The 14,666-nt window shown below is 35.0% G+C and overlaps 1 protein-coding gene across 13 annotated transcripts in view; it reads left to right on the forward strand.

Moving 5' to 3' along the window:
• Positions 1 to 13,988, forward strand: part of Brp (ELKS/RAB6-interacting/CAST family member bruchpilot) — a 75,067-nt gene extending 61,079 nt beyond the window's left edge. For 10 of the 13 annotated variants that reach the window (XM_077413214.1, XM_077413222.1, XM_077413230.1 and 7 more), the window contains 9 exons: positions 1,225 to 1,482; positions 1,836 to 2,023; positions 2,375 to 2,429; positions 3,791 to 4,697; positions 4,782 to 5,389; positions 5,645 to 5,805; positions 5,999 to 6,146; positions 6,226 to 6,434; positions 6,751 to 13,988. In XM_077413214.1, coding sequence (XP_077269340.1) covers positions 1,225 to 1,482; positions 1,836 to 2,023; positions 2,375 to 2,429; positions 3,791 to 4,697; positions 4,782 to 5,389; positions 5,645 to 5,805; positions 5,999 to 6,146; positions 6,226 to 6,434; positions 6,751 to 6,841 — 2,625 coding nt within the window. In that variant the 3' untranslated portion in view covers positions 6,842 to 13,988. Of the gene's footprint in view, positions 1 to 1,224; positions 1,483 to 1,835; positions 2,024 to 2,374; positions 2,430 to 2,720; positions 3,567 to 3,790; positions 4,698 to 4,781; positions 5,390 to 5,644; positions 5,806 to 5,998; positions 6,147 to 6,225; positions 6,435 to 6,750 lie in introns of those variants that run through there. The other 3 variants (XM_077413281.1, XM_077413307.1, XM_077413315.1) reach the window with 1 other exon arrangement.
• The last annotated feature ends 678 nt before the right edge of the window (positions 13,989 to 14,666 follow it).

Consider the following 14,666-nt stretch of genomic DNA (forward strand, 5'->3'; position numbering starts at 1 on the left):
GTTATGATTATTATTGTCTTTGTTGTTTCTTACCGTCATTGTTACTGTTATTGTTATTATTGTTATTGTCAGTATTAATATTATTATTATTGTCATCGTTCTTGTATTTTTATTTGCCCAGCACCGGCAATGATTATTATTGTTATATGATAAAGAGAAAGCGAGCGCAAGAAAATATAAAGAACGGATAATAGAGAGAATAGAGATGAAATAATAAATAAATGAAAATAAATCAAATATTTAATTATTACATAGTCGCTCGCTCGCTCGCTTTCTCTCTTTTTTTTCCAATTATTATTACTACATTTAGTCATATTATTACGGCTGCGCTTATGTCGTGTATTAAACATGGCAACAAGAAGTAATCGTGAAAACATTTATGTTGGAAAGCATGCACTGCATCGATGAGATGAGGAAGTATCGGTTCATATCTTCGTGATTTCTCTTATTTCTGGAATATATATATTTTTTGCGTTGGAATCATGCAAGGACGTAAGCCTTTGTCGAAATATCTCAAAGAATTCTCAAAGAAACGGTATCCTCCTCTCTCTGATTGGTGCACACATCGGGCGTTTGCTCATGTATTGTAGGTATATATACAGATATTGTTTTATATTTCGCTACGTTTTTTATGACAATTAATATATCTCTTTGTGTATCTACATATCTCGCTGTAATAACTAGATATGGAGGAGAGTCTGTGTGATGTCGCGTCCGATTCGTTTTATTATTATTATTGTCATTATCATTATTATTATTATTGTTGTTGGTCTTATTATTATTATTCATCTATCATGCATTCATGATTTTGTCACGTCGACCAGTTGGTCGGCAGAACGTAGCTCTCAATCTTTCCGCAAAATCTATTTCCCGCACAGAAATCTCAAATACATATTGTTTATAGAAGATTCGAAACAAAAGTATTGACTTGCAAAAAACGAGAAGATTGAGAGTTAGTGTGTAGCCTTACAATCTAATTGCACTTTGGAAATTAAGGTTCACATGCGGTATAGCAGAGTACGTTGAGCCAAAGCGCAAGTAGATGGTCATCGGTCTTGCATTTTGGAATGGTCATTATGATAGCTCTTACGGCACATATCAGCTTCTCTTTCTCTCTTTGTCTCGCAGTTAATTTTCTGGCTAATCCAGAGAAAGAAAAATAATAAATCGTGCATGCGACAAAAATGCAAGGGATGCGCTACAGTCATTCTTTCCTGAATGCAGGTGGAGTTGCACGAGGCGAACAAGAAACTCCAAGCTGGCGCCGTGAAAGCTGGCGCCGATACTATGCAAGAGAGGAAACAGATGGAGGAGCAGAGACGACAATTGGACGAGCAGAGAAGACAAGTGGAAGAAAAGGCGAAATCCATAGATCAGAAAGCTAGAACGATAGAGGAAAAGGAGAGGACGCTCCAAAGTCTCGACCAAGATCTGAAGAAGAGGAAGGCGAGAATGGACCAACTCGAGCAACAATTACAAAAGGTGATTGCATTGTTTACTAAAGCGTTTTTTTTAAGCTATATTACAGTTTTAATTGTACATATAAGTATTGCAAATGTTTATAATGATTTAATATTATATAATAACATTATAATAGTTTATTGTTAATTGAAAAGCTGAAGTCAAATGATAATTAATGCTAAAAGTTTTTATTTCAGATTTTAGAAAGTGCGCTTACTTAACTTCTATTTTCAAGTTATAATATAATATATGTTATATTAGTAATTACTAATGTTATTAATAAGAATCTACAATCTCATCAAACGTATCTCTCAAACGCATTCTTAGATGGTGTTTTTTAAATCAAACTTATATGATTTAATTTATTTTAACAGAGTGGCGGAGCGCCGGACAAGAGATTAACGGAAATGCAAAAGGCACTCGAGACTGCCGAGAGGGACTTGGAAAAAGCGAGGGAAGAATCGGGCAGGAGCGCCGCCGAGACCGAGAGGCTATTGCAGCTCGTGCAGATGACACAGGAGGAGCAAAACTCCAAAGAGAAACAGATCAGAGAACTTCAAGAGTGAGTATTATTGATGATGCGAACATGATGATGCAAATATCTGACCAATCATTTCTTATAATATATCGATTCTTTTTACTTATAAACATTACGACATATTGCAGAGATGTAAAATAGTAGCTCTTTATTACAATGTGTACAATTTTATATTCTTTTAAAATGACATGAAATAAATTAGAGAGATGTAGATATCTTAAAATAAGTTACAACAAAATAATTATGAAATAATAGATTCATTATTTTAAATAAATCTATATGGATTTTTTATTGACATTTATGATATATGCTTTGGGAAATATTTAGAGTAGGGGAAATATTTCACTACTAATACTCTGGATTTTTTTATCGCAGTGCACTCAAAACCGCACAAGCCAAGTTGAAACAAGCTACAACTGCACAGCAAGAGGTCAGTATATCTTATATATATTTACTTGTTAAATATTGATAATAAGAAGAACGTAAATTAATTAATTAATTAATTTATATTAATATATTCTTCTCTCTCTTCTACCTATTAACTTACTAACGACTTGTCCTCTGATATTTTCCATGCTGCTTTCGGATATATACACGACATTCACATATGCGTTCACGTATCGCTGCTTATCCTTCTTGTGGCTTTTTCGTTGGTAACACACAACACATACATAATGAAATAAAAATATTACGAACTTTTTCTTTGAGACATCGCTAACAGGCGGGACCCGCCGGATTCCTAAAAAGCTTGTTCTAAGGTCGATTTTTGTTGGGAACGCCTTCTCCGTTCTTTTTAGTACAATTTGCATATTATAAGCGAGACTTTACGAGTATAGACATACATACGAGGGACTTAAAAAACGAAGGATTGATGTCGATCCGCCAATGGACAAAACCCACGTCGAGACATATAATAATTATTTTACGTAAAATGCTGCGACCATTGTTAACGTATTTAATAATTATAGCGAAAGGATAATAACGATAATAACACAACAATAACTTAATATATAAATACAAATATTGAGAATATATAAATATTGAAGATAAAACTATAAATATAAATATAAATTTAACGCAGAAGATAAATTATAAATATACATATTAATGCGAGAGAAGACGACAACGGCAACAATAATGTTAATTAATTATTAATACTAAGAAGAAACTGAAGTATATATATATATATATATGTAAATATATATATACACACACACATACATATGTATATATACATATATGTATATATATATTCATACCTATAATATACCGCCGTACACACAAGAGATACAAATACACGCGCATCCATCTGTATATACATATTATTACTCACCGCGGAAGATATACGATGTAGATGTATATATGTATGTGCACACACGTAAATATAAATATACGAGTTTAAATCAGGAGAAAGAAAGAAAAAAAACGAAGGAAAAGTTAGAAGGCAAACGGCAGACGCGAAGAGAAAGAAGAAAGCAACAAAGAATTGCAAAGAAATATAATTTTTAACCGACGATATAATTTAAATATATATCGAGATATAGGGAATAATGAAGATCAAGGATGATGTCTTGCAATCACTTGAAGACGCATACTCTTGCGTCCTTCGCATCGATTGATGTGACACGTGTACAGAAAAAAATGCACATACACCATGCACCATATATACATTCACCTTTCTCTGTTTCCTCCTCTGTGCTTCCGCTTTTGTTTTCATTATCGCTATCCTGTACATTTTGCCACTTTGCCAACGAACGTCGCTTCGGCACGCATACCGCACGCTTGTCCCAGGATAATTGGCGAGAAGTACTAGAGACGAAGAACCGTGCCATATTCGAGCTGGAAAGAACGATGGAGCATCTCCAGATGGAGCACGACAAGTGCAAGGACCTGTTGGGTGACGTGAAACACATTGAATCTTGGAAGGAGGAGACGGAGACGATGAATCAACACATCGTTCAGCTGGAGCAGCAATTGAAACGCTGTGAGGACCTAAAGAACGATGTCAGCGGACACGATAAGATGAGCAAGGATATCGAAATGCAAACGATGGCATGTAAACATTGTGGCAATTCGAATGCGAAGGATTTGCATATTCTCGCGCTGGTGCGACAAGTGACGGCCTTGAGGAATTCCTTGAAGAATCACGCGGGCACAACGGAATCCTCAGAGAAAGGCGACAGCGACGAGAAGTGGGTGAACGGGGAAGCGGAAGAATCCTGGAAGCGAGAGATTGAGGCAAAGAATCGACACATTGTCGAGCTGGAGCAGAAAATAGTGTCGCTGGAAAGCCTGCGAAATAACGTATACACGCAGAGAATGCGCGATCTCGAAGAAACTATTGACAGAAAGTCCCAACGGGTCGCAGAACTGGAAGACGCCGTAGAAGAGCTGGAGGGCTTTCTCAAGGAGGACGTGAAGGAGATGCGTGATCTGCGTTACCAAGTGTCGCTCGATAAAGAGCATATTACAAAAATGGAGAATTGGATTCAAAAGAACAACCTCACGAACGCGGGGATTGATAAAGCGAGAATTATAGAACTAGAGGAGATGGTTACGAATTTGGAACATTACGTCAGGGAACACGATATTGACGGCCTTAAGCGAAAGCTGCAAGATCGAGAGTGCAGAATTGGTCAGCTGGAGAACCGAATTTTTGAGTTGAAGAAGCTGTCGAAATTTGAGGAAAATAAATCAGGTACGCGAAAGCTTTACTAAAATTGTTATGTTGTTTTTCATTTTTTTTTTATTTTTAATTACATTGTTTCTATAATATTTTTAGTCAGAGACACGTCGAAGGAGAACGCTCTACTCGACGATGGAGTAGCATGCGAGCTGGAAGAAAAAGAACAAAAGATAAAGGACGTAATGCATGTCGCTTTGGAAGAGGATAACAGAATCCAAGAGGAGGAGAGCCTGAAAATAGAGTTGCGGGAGAAAGAGCAAAAGATGAAAGAAATGGGACACGACATTTCGGAAAAGGACAATAGAATCCAGAAATATGAACAACAGATCATAGAACAGCAAAATAAGATTCTGAAAATGGAGAAGGAGATGGCCGAAATGGAAGAAGAATTGTATGAGACGGAGGATATTAGTGCGCTGAAGGAAGAGATTAAATTGAGAAACGAGAGGGTGCAGGAGCTAGAAATGGAAGTCAATTCTTTGGAGACTTCGCTCGGCGAGAGAATTGACGTCGCGATCGAGGAGCTCATTGCCACATTGAAGGACAAGGAGGAAATAGAGCTTCAATTGAAGAAAAACCTCGCGGACAAGGAGCGCAAATTAGAGGAGTTGGACGCAGCTCTTCGTCAGAGCATCGCTATCACAGAGGAGATTGAGACGAAGTTCAAGTACGAGAAGAAGCTCAGAAAAGAAACTGACCAAAGAGTGAGTTGGAAATTTTCGTAATATATTAAACGCTTGTCTTATACGTTTCTCAGGGATTAATAATATTGAAGTAATAATATTGAAGTAACAGTAAGTAAAATGAAAAATAAGTTTGTGGAAAAATTGTGAATTAAAATTAGTAAAAAATCTGAATGAATAATTATATGCATAATGAATAATTACAATACATTATGAATATTGTATCGTATAAACATCTGTGCTTGTCTCTCAAGAGATTCCTTATTTTCTTATCAGATTGCCGAGATGGAAGAAAAAATCGCAGTCATGCAAGCTGCTTCAGCCACGAAATGCATCACGTGCAAGCCGCTTCTTTATAAAATATTTAAGACTGAAGAGAAACTCGTCCAATCGAATCAGGAGAAGTCTATTCAACTTCAGGAATTGCATCAAATTAAGTGAGTTTTCCAGTTTTATTGAGCAGTTTTGTCTTGATAATGCATTTTCTCTCTCTCTCTCTCTCTCTCTCTCTCTCTCTCTCTCTCTCTCTCTCTCTCTCTCTGTGTGTGTGTGTGTGTGTGTGTGTTTTGTTTTGTGTGAAAGCATAATACTTTTTAACAATTTATTTTAATATTGCTGCCTCTTTTGCAGGCGTAAAGCTTTAAAAGCTGCCCTTTCTGAGAAAGACGCTCACTTAGCTTTGTTGGAACATTCAGGCATAACAACTTTAACACAAGCGGATCAGGCGGCGAAATTAAAAGCCGATAAGAGACTATTACTTGATAGACTGAGGGAAGAGGTAATTTGAAAAAATTTCACGAAAACTCTTCGTTCTTATAACATCGAAAACCAAATTGTCATATATTAATATTTTCCAGGACGAAAAAAGTATTAAGTTAAATTTTAAACGGGAAACAACACCACAATTATTTCAAAAAATATTCAAGATATCCGACGGCAATAAAGATGGTAGTGATAATAATAATAATTCCTTTGACGATCGCTTTAGCGAGATCAGTTCATCGAAATCAGTTGCTGTGAATGGCGACAACTCGTCAAAATCAGCTAGCACGAGCTGCAAGTATTCGTAAGTTGCCAATAATAATTTTTTCAAATAATATATGAATAAATAATTAATGTTAGAAGCTCCGAAAGCTTTTCTGATAAAATATAATCGAGAAGTATAGAATTAATCTTTAAATAGCTTTTTAAAAGGCGAAATACATATGATTACCATATACATACATTTTATCTTATATAATGTCAATTACTTTTTAATATTATTTACTAGGATTATATATTTTTTGAGATATAATAATGAAGATTATTGAATATTATACCGTAAATGATTAAAGCGCTAACTGCTCCTGAAATTAACGGTTATTACATATTTCGCTAATCAGAACCGCGACGTTTTGCAGAACAAGAACGTTAATGGTGTCCGACTTGAAAGACAAAGATCAATCGCGGATTCATCAGCAGGATACCAGATAAGTACTCGAGACCACCTACGGTATTTTGGAGTATCGGTCTCTTCGTTATCTCGATGTTGTCATACGCACACACATACCCGCAAACGTAGAGGCAGTGTATAGAACGTGTTTAGAAACGTAGTGAAAAAAAGAAAACAAAACAACAACTACAACAGCAAAACTACAGTACACCACCAATATCAGCAACTACAGCAACAGCCAATACCTCTGCCTGTGCCGCTCATCACGTATCGCGCATCAATCTTCATCACCATCATCATCTTCGTCATTATTCGACATTTCTCATATTTAATCGGAATTTTATTATTCACGTGATAGTGCTTTAAAAGAATTGTCAAAATTAAGAAGCCGGAAATTTCTTTAGACTGCTGTCAATCCAAATAGATAGCACTCGCTGGTTTACCATGGATGAAATATAATAACAATGGACGACATACGATGGTTTTGGATATTTTATCCTGGCAACGTGTTATAGGCATTTATCTTCTTCTCCCTTCGACATCAGCGATATTTGGATCGTTGTAGGCGTCATAATTTATTATTATTGCAATAATGTATCGAAATATGCGAATTGTTGTTTATTATATAGTTCTTTGCAGCGCGCGGCGTACGACATTGTTAAAAAGTTGACATATTATTACAAGAGAGCATTGTTTTATATTTATTTCTTTAATATATTTAATTTTTGATGTATAATTAAATTAGCGCTGCAAGAAAAATTAGATTAGCAGAGGATTGAAAGAAATAAGAAATGATTAACATGGATTGGAGTTTTATTTCTTAAATTTCTTAAATAAACAAGAGCTTGTTTTTAATTATTTATGGCTATTTATAATCTAATTTGCTTGAAAAATTTAACACAGCTTGGTGAGTTTACATATATCCGCATTCCTTGATATAAATAAAATTACAATTGGAATAAATATATAATTCCTGCCGTCTTTATCCTGCAAAGAAAAAAGTAAGTTAAAAAAAGTTGGTATTATAAGAATTTGTATCATGCTGCAATTCGTAATCAAAGAAGTTAGTTTTATTTATTATTAAATTATTTTTTATCCTTTTTATTTCTGTTTATTTTCACGAGAATTTTATTGGGACACGATCTGTTTTAAAACCAGCGTCTGTGATTTTAAAAATTAATATTTAAGAAATTAAAACGATTCAGAAATATTTCTAGATAAATCACCTCTGGAGTGTCGTATTGCAATCGTCACGCTAATTAAATTATTGCAATCGTCACGCTAATCGCAAATGTGGGAATACGCAGAAGGATACGCCGTTGTAAGTACTATAGGAGACGTGCAGGATGAGAATGCGCTCTTTAGGACGCACTTTGCGATAGATCGCGGGAAGCCAAGAGAACGTAGCCGAGGCACTAAAGAAAATCTCTTGTAAATAATACTTATGTTATTTCTTCCATCCGTGCAATTGTCCCGAAAGTCGTGAACGATTCCTTGGGAGCTCCTATTTAAACATTTACATCCGTTCCCAAAATACACCACTGTATAGAATAGGAAACTATTATGTACACGCATAGGTATCTCGCTGAACGAAATCCGCATTTACTCGAGACTGTCTTATCGGAGAATGCTCGGTTATTATGCATAATGTATATCGCGTGAGAAGATTACAGATCGTAATCGAATATCGCAAAGAAAATAAGACATGCTCTCTAAAATCTCGATCGTTGATTTTAAAGAAATGGACCTTGAGCTGAAATATGCGCTTTCCTTTAAAAGATAGAAACTTCCGGCGATGTAAATTATTAAAAAAAAAAACGAAGCTACTTACATATTAAACAATAATGTACATCGCAGATCTGCATCTCGCAAAGCGCATTTGAACGCATAATGCGATATTTTATTACGAAATTCTTTTTCTCCTAACGGTTGGCTACTGTCGAAAATTAATAGAAACGGCACAAAATGTTTGACGTATAAAAGATTCGAAATGTCATTTTTGAAAACAAGCTGGCGAGCGACCTGGATGAGATACTGCGACGCGCGATGCAATATTTACGACGCCAGTATCACGGCGAGTGCGTTGCAGCATTTTTGAGTATTAAATATGCATCTGCTTCTTGCGGGAACCATAACGCGACAATGTATTACAAAAAGAAAACGACCAACGAAGTGAGATCCTGTCAGATGGCACGTTCTTTAAATCGTTCGATCTCGCTCGCCGCTAATATCGTCGCGTCTGCCATTGCGGTGAGTTAAATTGCGAAATGTTGAAAGTGTAAAATTTTATCGTTAATATTTGAGGATAGCCCTTCTGTGTGAATTCCGCGGGTACGACAGCACTTCTCTCGTTGCTGGCTTATCCATTCGTTGAACTCCGGCGCCTCTTTGCATCTTGACGACGTCTACGAACCATTTAGACTCAAATCGACTTCAATATATCTAAACGTTAGGACAACTGTAAGCTGGAATCAAAGTGCATGTTGTTGTGTGTGGCGTGGATATTTGTTTAAGCGAAGCATCGCGAATCGTAAAATGCATTTAGAGAAATTCGAAAAAAATATAGGTATATTTCTCTCTTATATTTAGACGACATTTTTTAAAAATTACTTATTATATAAACCTCATTATTATTTTTTCTCTTTTTGTTTGTTAACAATGATATATAACTCGTAAAAATTTGCTGTTTATATGTTTTAATTTTAATTTAATTTAACGAATTTAATAATATATTTTTAATCAGTAAAAATCATGATACTTGGCCACAATCCTTGCTAGAATAATGGCATGCGTTGCCACGAAACACAGCTTCCTCTCTTACTTCTGACCTCCAATCTCATATAGATACACGTGCAGAAATAAGATAATTAAAATTAGTATCACCGCAAATATAAAGTAAAGTGAGAACCGTGAAAGCGAGAATTGTATTTACGTTAAGTTTGAATTTTCCACAAGAATCAAATACAGACAATCTTAACAGTTACCAATTATCTAGAATCTAGACCATCTAAATATTTTCTCTGTCTGAAATCAATAAGAGTTTATACAACGTGTTCTCTTATTGTTCAAATTTTTATAAAGATGTTAGAGAGATGGCGAAATTTTATTAGTGAAATCACAAGTTGTTGAGATGTTCTAATTTTCACAAAAGCGATAGCTGTTGTTATTTCATTTTTGTTAACTTCCAACGTTTTACATCTTGTAATTTTCATATTTATTTTGCAAGGATTATTGTCGTCTCTAAATGGAGAATGTAGTAAGATTGTTAAATATCTCTTTCGCGTCGATCGAGTCGAGAGATCGAAGGTGAGATGGAGAGGAAGGACGATGAGAGAGAAATAAAAAGAAACAATTAGTTAACGTGTGCCACCGTCATATCAAGCCTATATCATCGTGTTACATCATATAATAGCTAAGCAGAAAAAAATAATATTATCGTTAATTGACACAATTGTTAACACGGAACAAATGATTGGAGCGTGAATGTGTGGTGCGCCTGGTGAATCGATTTTTAAAAATATCGACAGCATTATTTTTCCAACGTAGAATTTTTTAACAAAATCGAACTCCGGATACTTATCTCACTTTTACGATCTCACTTTAACACGTTATTCGACATTTCTAAAATCCGACTTTTATCCAGTCTTGATTAACATTGCGAATATTATATCTAAGTCACTTTCGATGTTTGAACTCTTTGATATACGTCTTGCAACTCGATATAATAATTAATTTGCAATTTCTGTTTCGCGAAAAGCCGCAGGGAATGTGTGACTACGTGCACGAACGGGGAAATACGACAGACACAGATAAGGTATCAGATCGAATTTCTTGTTGACATATTAGATTCTACTAACGTACTATAACAATATAATATATAATAGTAACATATTATCACTCCATGAAGATCCTTTCGATACAATCGATGTTGTAGAATTTGTGTCGTCCGCGTCGAAACGGTGAAAAGAGTTCGGGTGAGAGAACGAACGAAGGGGAGGATGCGATTGTATTTCGCAACAGATCGCGCCTAAGTTATTAGAAGCGTAATTAGTAGTAGAATAATAAGCATTCGTTAAATTTTAGGGCCGATTTCATTCTTAGCCGCGAAATCATTGTTATTTGACTCTTATTCCGCAATTGCAACACCACGTCTATATCTTAAATCAATCATTTTCGTGAACAAAGAGAAAATGGAATTATTAAATAATTAATATTTAATTTTTGTCCCTTTATATACTTAAGATTACTTTTCAAAAAGTATTACTCACAGAATATATAAGACTTAATCGCGTTAGCATGATAAACTTTTCATTCTGTGATCATCGATGAGTTATCGGTTATTATCGAGATCCTCCCCTCGAACCTCATCAATTTATATGGTACTCAAGGTGATCCTAAGGCGAGACTGCAGAGTGAGACGAGAGTGAGAGTCCGAGTGAAAGAAAGTGAAAGAGAAGCGGTCCTGATATTATTTTTTGACTCGTGACAAGTGTCCACGATAAGAAAATACCAAAAAAAAAAAGAAATACGATTTTTATGTGAATAATATTGTAAGAAACGCCGTACCGACGCCGCGACGTTATCGTAATTCTTATCGGGTGCTGTTTTAAGATAAAACCAAAAGAAATAATTAAAATTTATAGTTGAAAATTTAACAAAAATCGAAATAATATACGATAAGACAAATTAAGAAAGTAATTAATCATACTTTGATGAAAAACTTGTGACAATTCGCAGACATCGGCGCTTAATGCTTAATCTTCATTACTGCTTTTTTATTTTATTTTATGCTGGTAATGCTGATGCTGGCAACCTCGCGATAGTCTGCATTGAAAATAAAATTTATCAAAAAGAACGCTTCAGCGTCCGATAAAACTCGACAACGGTACGACGTGATTTCAACCCGCTCCTTTTCTATTTTCCAATTTCTACGTGTTTAATCGCTAAATGAACAATTGATAACACAAGTCTTAACGAAGAGAAAACACGATAGGGAGAGACGCTTCGATCACTATTATTGTGCAACGTTTATCGTTGATAATCTCGAAGAATCTCGACGCAATACAATTTTCGATCGCGTGTATATACCTAAGCGAATGATAATAATATGACAACGGGGATTTAAGTCAAAAGTGTGAGCGTGAGAGTGAAAGAGCGAAAGAGAGAGAATGAGTGAAAGAGAGGGAGAGAAAGAGGAAGAGAGGACAGGAATACGAGTGAGGATAGGTCCTGTTTCGCCTAGTCCTTGCGAACGCTTAATTAATTAGGCGTCACGTATAATATCTCGAGCGAGTATTGCGTTTAATCCGCCGGTAATCACCGAAGCCGTTCTCATATTCGTTTTTTTAATGATTTTTTTTTCTCGCTCTTCGATGATTTCCGGTTTCCGGGCAGGAGTTGATGACGATCGTAAAGCGAGAGAAAACGGCGGATTATAATGAAAAGTGCGACGAAGCTAGGAATATAAGGTTTACCGAAGTAAGTTAAGAGATAAGCTAATTAAAGTAACAGTTTATTGAAATACATTGTTGCAACTGCCATGCTGTGTGCCATTATATAACGAGTCACGTTTGTCGTAAAAAGCAAAAAGAACAAAAAAAAGAGAGAAAGAGAAGAAGAGATGAAAAAGAGGAGGAAGACGTTAGCGGACATACGAAGTAAAATATAGTATGTCTGTGAAATACTTGTGCGCGTTCTCGTCTGTCTGAAATTTTTTGGTTTATAACGCTTTTCGGAATCGTGGAATTACACCGTCGTCCTCGCACACGTCGCACTAAAATCCCTCCTGATAATGCAGTATTTTGTTATACAATTTACTATACAATTGAGAGAACGACAATTTTATCGAACATCAGCACAAGGTTTTTTAACTGATACGTAACGCGAGGCGGAAATTTATGGGCCTTTTCTTAATACCTAATCGATTTAGCTCAGAAGATATAATTTCGCGATTAAATAATCACGACGGAGAGAGAAAGAGAGAGAGAGAGAGAAACGCGTCGAGAGGATACGGAAAGGACGACGGGGTAAATACCCGGCAGTCAGATATCGCGAACGATTTCGCTTGAACTAGTGGAACTCGTGTGTGCCTGCTTGCGTGAATCGGCGTGTGCAAAATATACAAATGTGTTGTGCAAAATATAGTCATAACGTACGAAACACGCGCAGGCACGTGCACGACACTTCGCACGTGAGGAATGAAGTTCGCGACGAAATTCGGCGCGATGATCCGTTTCTACGATGGCAAGACATAATCGCCGAGAAAAAAAAGTTGCATCCTGCGCAAATGTTCTTGGATAAATTTTTGTCGACGGATGTGACAATTACGGTGAGATTTTTTTCTGTATAGATATAAAGATATATACATATACATATATATATAGCATCTGTTAATAATAATAATTTATTATACGCGCGCTAAGTCGTTTCGTTATTACATCGTGTTACGTAGAAGATTTATCGATGTTGTTATTAACGATTGTCTTCTTTTGATAATCGATAGTCCTGTATAATTGCCGTGTCCGTCGCTGTTAGTAAATTTGCAGGATGCTGTAGCATAATACATTACATCAAGTAATACGAATAAATATTTAGAGATCTTTTTAATTCTTTAAGATTATTTATTTTATTTGATACTATAATAAATACTATGATGCTTTAAAAATTTAATGCAATACATTTCAGATATTCAAAAATTTGTTAAATATTTTAATGTTTATTTCAGATAAATTGATTTACATGTATAAATTAGGAAAATTTATATATTTAACATGCAGGAAATAATAATTTTGTTTTAGCGATACAAATGCAAAGAATTAAAAATATGAAAAAGTTTGTTCAGTGAATTTTAATCAGCGTATAGAGCGATTCGTCAACAACCAAGTAGCAACGGATCACTATGACTGTCAATTTCGTGTAACGCGATGTCTTACAATAGTGAGTATAATCCACTCTCGTTAGTTGACAACCGACGGTATGTGAGGAAACAAGGAAGGATTTAATAAGTAACCACGTAAAGAACGATGAGATGACGTCGACCCATCATAGATTCAAGCACAATAAGGATAGTAGGGCCAGGCACAATAAAATTCGGCCGTCACGTTGTAGGCAGCGATCTGTTATAGAGCGATAACTCGTATAAGTATCCATATAGCGAGGCTATTAAATAAACACATATTGTCTATTGTCCGACGAGTGTATTTATTGTTGACGCTGATCGTTCCCTTCTGCAAGCCTCTAAGCAATCTGATATTGAATGAAATAAATATCTCACGGAGGAAAAGGCTAATACTTACTTTATTAACTCCCCAGTTTCTATTCCTGAAAATATTTAGTTAGATTCCATGCCATTTATATAGAATAGAGTATAATTCGTAATATATATATTATAAAAGTGTATAATGTGCATCTCTTTTGAGAAAAAAAAAGAGAGAAATTTCTATGTATATTTATATTTAATATCTTATATTATTTATATATATATATATATATATATATATATATATACGTATATTTATTTTTTATCTATACTTATATTTATTTTTTAGCGTCATGATTAAAGTATCTTAGAATCTGAAGTTTGCTTTTGAAGCTTATATTTAAGCAGCATTTCTTTTATTTTAGCTGCGAGTACATAGGAATTAATAATAATTATTTAGCTGTTATTTATTGTAACATCAAGATTACGACTTACATTACAGTACAGAAGAAAAAACGTCGGATATGATAAGAAATACGAATGATTTAGTAACGGAAGGTAAGTCAATGCGTAAAAATTAGATTACAATTAGATTACATTAAATAATAACCTAACATATATAAACATAATTTATAATTTTATATAATACTGATTTTTCATATATATTT

Source organism: Temnothorax americanus, unplaced genomic scaffold (assembly GCF_048541705.1).
Source record: "Temnothorax americanus isolate GAGA-0224 unplaced genomic scaffold, ASM4854170v1 Scaffold10, whole genome shotgun sequence".
Taxonomy (NCBI): domain Eukaryota; kingdom Metazoa; phylum Arthropoda; class Insecta; order Hymenoptera; family Formicidae; genus Temnothorax; species Temnothorax americanus.